This window comes from Salvia hispanica, chromosome 5, assembly GCF_029641045.1.
Source record: "Salvia hispanica isolate PSC_SH4W2 chromosome 5, Shi_PSC_v1, whole genome shotgun sequence".
In the NCBI taxonomy this organism is placed as follows: Eukaryota; Viridiplantae; Streptophyta; class Magnoliopsida; order Lamiales; family Lamiaceae; genus Salvia; species Salvia hispanica.
The window spans coordinates 3247910-3257213 of NC_142696.1; the positions used below are offsets into that span (position 1 = coordinate 3247910).

The 9304-nt window shown below is 31.5% G+C and overlaps 1 protein-coding gene across 1 annotated transcript; it reads right to left on the reverse strand.

Annotated features, from left to right (window-relative positions):
* Positions 1-731: 731 nt before the first annotated feature.
* Positions 732-1792, reverse strand: LOC125187490 (uncharacterized). The gene has a single exon (XM_048084087.2). It carries the CDS (start codon positions 1686-1688, stop codon positions 960-962), a length of 729 nt encoding a protein of 242 aa, XP_047940044.1. The 5' UTR covers positions 1689-1792; the 3' UTR covers positions 732-959.
* Between the last annotated feature and the right edge of the window lie 7512 nt (positions 1793-9304).

Here is a 9304-nt window from a genome sequence, read left to right on the forward strand (position 1 = left end):
TCTCCCTTGTGTTGCAACTTGTGCTAGCCCAATTATACTGATGATGTAGTTCAATGAATCACTCTGGTCCAATTCTCAAGAAGTACAATTCATAAAATGACTAGTAGCAATGTTCGTGCAACCAATTTTTTTTATTGAAAAATACTAGCTATTGGGACAACTTACTAACATTATATGTATTTGGGAACATAATCAAATGTAAATTCTACATATTGTATAAAAATGTCAACACATTGTCCACGGTTACATATTAAAAACTACTCTAGCTCATTTTTTTGTTTTAAAATTTTTCTATGTGGAAATATGGTGTCCGAAACTTTACTTAACCTCTTTTTACTTTACTTAATACTAGTTCTATTAACTCAAGTTTCAATTGTGTGTTACTCCCTAGTTACCTCATTATAAATTCCTACAAATCTCTAAACGAGCAGAAATTAAAAATCCCTTGAGTAGTGGGGTGAATGAATGAATCGGTATTTGTGAATAATTGAGGAGTGAGAAGGGCCCCAGGAACATGAATAAATGGTAGTAGCAACAAGACAGAACAAAATCCAGACTGAAATGGCGAACATATATCTACACAAAGATACATATCCACAAGAATCTTCCATCACATATCTAGTCACCCCACCTCGCTGTAGCAGGTCCCATCTCCCTCTCTCTCTCTCTCTCCAACAATCCAACATTATTTGACATGAAATTCATTCTTCTTCGAAAGTGAAATAGTAGTATAACAAACAAACCCAATTCGACACATTAATTAAATAAGTGTTGTACGTACCTCCGAAGCTGATACTAAAAAGGACAGCTTCCACAAACTATATGACATGATAGTTACAAATTTGACACAAACGGAATTCACACCAATCTCTTAAAATTAATTAAGCTATTAATCATTCCTCCACGTCTAAAATGGATCAAACCACCATAACATTCAAATTAATCCCCAAATCAGAATTTTAGGGTTTGATGGCTGGTTTGTCTTCTTCAATATCATCATCCCACGACAAACTCAGATCAGCCGATGTCAACGCATCGATGTCGTTCCAGCTCCAATAATTCGGCAAATCCATCTCCCACGCAGCATTCACGGTGGTGATTGTCGACTCCTCCATCGAATCGAGATTTCCGGCGAAGTGATGATCAAATGCATTATTCGCGTCGAAGCTCGAGGAGAATTGGAATTCGGAGGCTGGAATAATCGGAGCGGCGCTGAAAGGGGGAGGAGTTTTGTCGATACCTTTCGAATTCGACGACGTCGTTTCACGCAGCAGCAGCGGCGACGAGGAGGAGGAGGAGGAGGAGCGGCCGATCAATGCGTGGTAGAGGATGTTTGACATGTTTTTCTGCGCGGTCGAGGGCGGGGATTTGGCGGGTTTGGAAACCCTGGGGCGTTTGTTTTTGCGGGCGGCGCCGACGAGGATGTTGCGGAGGGTGCCGCCTTTGGTCCAGTGGCGCTTGCAGGATTTGCAGAAATGGCGTGGCTGAGACTTGTTGTAGTTGTTGTAGTAGCAGAATTTGGTGTTGGTGGAGGCGCACCTCGGGCACTTCAACGCCTCCGATTGAGGCGGCTGCTGCTGCCGCCGGCTTGGCGGCGGTTTCGACGTCTCCGCCGCCGCTGACTGCAGGAAGGTTTGGCCCCAATCCAGAGTTTGATCGCCCGAAACCTGTTTGCTGCTCAATCCCATGCCAGAATTCGATCAAACAAAACAGATAACAGAATCAAAATTTGTGAAGAGAGAGAGGAATTTAGAGGAAGGTGGTATGGTTTAAGTGTTATGGTTGTGTTTAGCTCATCACTGTCCATATATATGCATCTATCTGTAAATTAATAGTAATAATAATAACAAAAATAATATTAAAATAGGAGTGAAATTGAGTCATCAAATGTGAGTCTATTACTAAAAATTGTAAAAATGAAGCGAGATAATGAATAAGAGACGGACCAAAATGAAAAAGTGGGACATATAATAGAGCCGGATTAAATAATAAGGGATCTGTTTAAGAATCATAAAATTTAGGCAAATTCTAGTATTTATCATGAATTTCAAAGTGTTTTAAAAACTATAAACTTTTGAAACCGTGCAGTTTTCCCAATCCGATCTAAATAGATTTTTTTAGTCAGATTTTAGTCAAACATAGCTAACCGTGAAATCTATGTAGCTAAGTTTAAATTTTACATGAAACAGTGTCGTTCAATGTCCTAATTCTTAAATTCGACGTTAAATAATATGTGCACAATAAAATATGTCGAATTTGAATTTTATGATCTTTAAAACTGATATTTATAATAATAATAATAAATTAAAGAAAATCATAATCACACAAGTTTGTGCGGTCCAGAGATCAATGGGTGTTAATTGGAATGGTGTGTGTGGGGTGCATCCTTTGTTGTCACTTTTATAAAATAATAATGCTACAATTGGGCTCCCAAAACCAAAACACATACACACACCGCGCATGTGGATGTATATGTCGCCATCATGCATGTACGGCATGCATACATGCACCATCACCATGCATGCGAGTACTATTAATGACCATAAAGTTAAACCCTAGATAGATAGTTTCTTCATCCCTAAGTCATCACTCTATATAATACTCCATGTATGTGTATATAATATGGATCAATGATCATTCTCATCTTCAAACATTCCACTCTCCATATATATATGTATGAATACTACTATTATGAAGCAGGGTTCAATTAATAATATATGAGTGGTGTGGAATAATATTCCTTGTCGTTTCATGGGTTTATATGTTTGGTCGGTCTGAAATGTGATCTTATGTCCCCTGCCAATTTGCACGTTGGTGGAAATCCTATTGTGGCTCAAAGTACTATCAAGGTTGTCAAAGTAGTACTAGAGATTGAAAATTAAGTTGTAAGTAAATATGATGGCGTTAAATTAAAGTAATTAAAACAACCAGTTGTCAGCATGTGGTTGCTCGTGGGGAAGAGAGGAATAATAAACCCTATTTTGGAGGTTGTTTGAAGAGATTGTGATCACTCAATGGGCCACTCTTGCCTTAAATTTATGCATGTTATCACATGCACAATCTTCTCATTACATTAGGTGTGAATTATGATGCTATATGTCACCCCATTTTTGTGATGGAGATGCAATTACTATCTCACTAGGTTGGGTCTACAATATGCATTGACGATATGCATAAATATTTTCATTCTAATATTTGGCACCAATATATACTCCATATATAAATAAATCATCTTTCATAATTTTATCAATTTCGCTTGTTGTCTTTATAAATCATACTAAATGTCATGGGAAGTGAGGATTCTAATGAATATGTATGAATACTTCACATATGTAATCCTTAAATTAATTATGGTATACAATATACTCTCCTTTTATCTTGAGTTATGTACTATCTTAGCTCATATGGTGATTTTTAATTAATGTTGTAGCCAAATGTTACTGTGTAACTTTCTACATCAAACTGCCTCATCGAAAATAGATTTCTATGTAGTCCAGAAATGTGGGGACCCAACCCTCTGGTAGGGACGATAGCAAAATTAGCGTACGAAACTCATAAGCCAATTTAATATCATCCAAATTCAATTGCTTGTTGATCACATTGAGCTCGTTTAAATGTTTCTGCATATCGTATATAAGAGTGTGTTTACATATTAAAAAAAGTTTTCATTTGAACTATACTATACTCTCTCAATCTCACTAAATGATGGAGTATGTATTCTAATCCTAAATTAATGACACATTTCCCGTTTTTTTTTAGCAAAATTAACTCTTATTTTCTGTTATGTAGGAGTATTTCATTTCCTACTTTGTTCTTAATTGTCTTTTTATTTAACTCAGTGAAGTTTTCTTTCTTAATTTCTTTGCAAAAATTAAATGCATTGTTAAAGTTTATTTGGAGAGATTATGTACTATTATTCTATCTATCGCAGCGAAGATTATTGATTTTCCTCTTTGATTTGTTCTATGAAAAGTCGATCCATTTCTAAAAGAGTCATGATAAACAACTAAATTTTATACAACCAAAATAAGATAATATTAATAATTTAGTGTATTAATTATATATTAAAATCATAAATATAGTAAGTGGATAAGTTAAATTAGCCTTTAACCTCATTTTTTATTTTTATATTTGAATTTTCTTTCTATTATTTTTAAAATTTGAATTAAAGTATGCATTAATTACATTTATTGTTCCAAAAAATAAAAAAATTATACATAAATCATAAATATATGACCATAATATTATATATTTTCCATGTACTATATATGCATCCATATATTTTAATTAAATGCATAAATAAACATATTTTCTTCCAAATAAATTAATTTTTGATTGTACAAAATTTGCTCACGTACATTTATTTTTTCTAAAAACCTTATATAGTCTAAATAAATTAGTTTTCATTTTAGATTGTAGTTGAAGAGACGTTGGTGAAATGAAATGAACGCAAATTGTGGAAAGTCATGTCGTAGTAACAGATTGATGAAATTATATAACTGTAATAGTGGAAGTGGTCTAGTAGAAGTGAGAGATGGATTTGTAGAGTCGGCATTGTAGTCGTCAAAAGAATGATGATCCATCTGCCACCTTATGATGATGTGATGCTCAATTCCACACCACTCATGTCTCTATCTTATACTAGGATCAATTATTGCACTATTATAGTAGTAATAGGGTATGTTAATTTGTTTTATTCGACTAATAAACGTTAATCCATCCTACCCATAAAAATACTCCTACCCATAAAAATTAAAAATTTGGAGATAATATTTTAACGTAAAATTGATAAAGTGAGAGAATTTTATAAAGAAAAACTAATTGAAGTATTGTTAGTGGAGAACGGAACCATCCAACTTATGAGAGATAAAAAGACTTGCCAAAAACAGAAATGAACTATTTTTGTGGAACGAACTAAAATAGAAAATGAAGACTACTTTTAAGGGACGGATGGAGTATATAAATACTGGATACTACATGTTTTAATGTACAATTAATACAATAAGAGAGAGATAGAAATAAAAAATTATTGAAGTATTGTTAAGTGTAATATGACTCACCTCGTTAGATAGAAGAAAAACCCAAAATAGAAGTGAATTATTTTTATGTGACGAATCAAAATGAAAAGACTATTTATTTTTATAGAATGAAAAAAGTTTATCATAATATATAATTTTATTTTTATTATAAATTAAATAAATTTTATAGTAGAATGAATATAAGTAGAAATATTAGAAATTTAGATTATAGAGAGGATCCAAACCGCTCACATTATAGCTTTTAAAAGCTTGAAATCGTTTGGGGCCAAAACAAGGGATAAAGTCCAAAAGTCTACAAATTCTTGTCGCTAGATCACTTATTTTGACATAAGATGAGTTAATTTCTAGTAGATCACTTATTTATTGACATAAGATGAGTTTCTTTTACTTGGTCGTTAAATGAGCTAACATTTCATGTGGAGTACTAGATAGATAAATGGTACTTTCTCGGTCCGTGAGTAGGAGTCCTATTTTTTCATTTATCTGTATGTGAATAGAGATGTCGGCTCATTATTATTATAAATGATAAGAGGTCTCGTATTATATTCAAATCACATATTATTTAAAACTAATATATACATGTGAGATCACATTTTATTAGCTTAGTTTCTTCCATCCACTTTTCTTAATATTTTTTAATATTCATATAAAAAAGAAATGAGACTCTTAGTGATGGACGGAGAGAGCACTCACATAAATTATTTGGATTTAATTAATATTCCCTAATATACTTGTGCTTGCATGCGGACATGATATATAAAAGCTTGTATTTATAAACAGTAATCATGACTATAATAATAAAATATAAGAATCACCTATCCAGATTAAATTCTTAATAAAGTAGATCATACTATATTTAGGTGGAAAAAAACCATCCACATATAATTCATTTAAGAATATAATTCCTCTATCCGTTGTCGTTTCTGCGCTGCAATACGGAATATAAATCAAATTTTACTTGGAACTGCAATGTGGAGTAAAATTGTGAGTGTAAGACATTTTCTAAAAAAAAGATGAAAATTGGATATACAAAATAAACTATAATCAACCATTCATTATCACGACATCAAACATTGCACAAGGTATACGATTAATTTGTTATAACATGTAATTTGTTTTAGTTTTGAACACCTCGGGATATATAATTGGACTATCGCCATGTTCTTAAAATATCATGAATAATATGGACAATATCGATTAAATCAAGAACTATCGAGATACTACAAAATATCTTATGGGTCCATTTCTGGTTCTAGGCGTCGATGTGACTTGCCATATAATTACATATTGTAATTAAACTTTAAAATTTATCTGGTTGAAACGGCATTATATTGAGCAATATTACATGAAAAAAACATTTGTTCATACACTGCATCTCTTTAAATTATTTTAGAATTTATTATATTTAATTCTATACATCCTAGAATTTATTATATTTAATTCTATACATCCGTCCAAAAAAAATGATCTTGTTCTTTTTTTATTTTGGATTGTTCACCAAAAATAATATTTATAATAGTAAAGCATATTTTTCACAATAATATTTTAATCATTCTTTTCTTTATCTCTCTTATTTTACTAATTTTATAAAATGACTATTTTTTCAGACAGACATAGTAATATATTTTCTATAAGTATAACCTTACAAAAACATAGATTGCTACATTAATAAGAAATACTATTAATCACAGTTATATAATTATATTACTCGAATCTAAATTACATAAATAAAACTGAAAATAAGACAACAAAATCAAGAGAAATATTTCAATTAAAAACTCTGTAGTACATATTCCCAATAAAAACTAAAAATATTTAAGTTAGCATAAATATTGCATATAAATACAGTATACAAAATATTGTTTTTTATACACTTAGTTAAATATCCACAATTTAACTTTGTGTTTTTCGTACTATTATCTATAAATTGTTTGTATGGTCTATTTCTTTGTTGCGATTGACAGATTTTATTTTAATTTTGATGAATGTAATTTGCAATTTCGGTAATTTGAACCCATATTGTACAATGTGTATCTCACTGAAAATAAAATGATGATAAAATTCACATTAAGGGTTAATTTAGCACAGAATAGTTAATTTACATGACTAGGGACTGATTGGGATAATGGTTGGAATGGATGGATAGGGACTTATACTAAACTTAAACCTTAATTATTAAGAATGATGAGAAAACCCTACGTACTCTTATTCTCCTAATTAAATCTATTCTTAATTTACTAAATCATGATTACCGAACTGTTCAAATCAATGTCGCAAAGACGTATTAAGTTGAGTCAACCACGTGTTTTCATAATTCGGAGGAACTTTTTTAATTAATTATCAACTGTTCATTGTATGTAGATCTTTTTATTTATTTATGTATGTACTAAAAAATTGGAGTTGTTACAATTAGGATTTTATGACTGCACGTGTAATTGTACAGCTAGCAAGTTTGCATCGAATTAATTGTTTAATACTAATGCGCGTGTGTATAAATAATATCACAAACATATATTCCATTGTTGGGTGGGCATCCATCAACTTGATTTTACATCAGTAAAGATAGAATTAGGAGTCGCATTTTTTTCTCTTGTATTTTTGGGAGGGGATTATGACTTTATTTTTGGGGTCATATTCCACCACGGTTAATTTCAAGGAGTATATTTTTGTTGGTACAAAATTTGAGCTTTTCCTGTATATGAGCAAAGATTACGTATATTTGAATGCATATATATATGGGTATAAGATCTAATCTTAAAGTGCACTATGTGTTTATGTTGTATTGTAACCTCCAAAAATTACACTTTTAAGTACTGGTAATACATAATAACATTATATATTTGATAACTTTGTGCTAGGTTCTAATCTAAGTAATCTTCTTTTATAATTCTAAACATAGTTTAACTTATGTTGATCGAATAAATATTTTAGTGGATACTACTATAGATTAGTATAAATAAATTAAAGACAAATTTCTACTCAATCCCTCTATTAATTAAAGCTCCATTTGGTACAATAAATTAGAATTGAATTGCAATTGGAATTGGAATCCCATAAAATTGAATTGGGAGGAATTGAATTAGAATTCAATTCCAAATTTTACGTTTGGTAAAATGAATAATTGAGATGAAATTGAATTTGAAGAATTTATGCACAGACATATACGCAAAATACACACTCACACACACTTTGCACAAAATACACATATTATACACACATACTCACAAAATACACACAGTTCACACACTACACACTTTACACACACTACACACGTTACATACACATTATACACAAAATACATACACTACACACATTATACACAAAATACATGCATTTCACACACTACACAAAAGACAAACACTACACGCAATACACACACACTACACGCAATACATACAAATTATAAACAAAATAAACAAAATACACACACTACACAAAAAATACATGCATTCCACACACTACACAAAAGACACACACTGCACACTGTTGGGTATCGGTGGCCCATACCCAAACTCCACATTAGTATGATATTGTCCGCTTTTGGCAAAGCCCTCACGGTTTTGCTCTTGGGGTACTCCCCAAAAATTTATATGCTTGCAATCCTTATTCATTCTCCAATGTGGGATTGTTTGTCTTCACACACACACTACACACACATTACTCACAAAATACACATACTACACAAATTTTACAAAAAATACACACACTGCACACACACACACTATTCACAAACTGAAATTTCAAATTTGATTCAGTTTTTCAGTTTTTTGGTCCGAGCAGTTTAAACTTTGACAAATTTCAGTTTTTTGATTCGGTCCGGATTGAAAAATAAATTAAAAAGTAAAAAAAAAAAAACCAAAAATGGATGCTTGAAATGTGTGTAATGTGTGAAGTGTGTAAAATATGTGTAGTGTGTGAAGTGTTTGTAGTGTGTAAAGTGCATGTAGTGTGTGAAATGTGTATAGTGAATACAATGTGTGTGGTGTATGTACTGTGTGTAGTGTGTGAAGTGCGTGGAGTGATTGAAGTGTGTGTAGTGTGAAATGTGTGTAGTGTGTGTATGAAGTGTTCATGTGTTGTGGATATATAGACTATAGTGAAGCTATCTAATATGAAATTCAAATTTTGGAATTGAAAGATTTAGAATTGCTATTCAATTCTGAATCCAAATATTTTTGTGATACCAAAGATTCGATTTGAAATTGAAGGCTTCAATTTCAATTCTACACCTCCAATTTCATAGTACTCCCTTCGTTCCGTATTAA

Excerpts from the sequence above, each read along its gene's own strand:
- LOC125187490 (XM_048084087.2), bottom strand. The coding sequence starts at position 1,688 with ATGGGATTGAGCAGCAAACAGGTTTCGGGCGATCAAACTCTGGATTGG.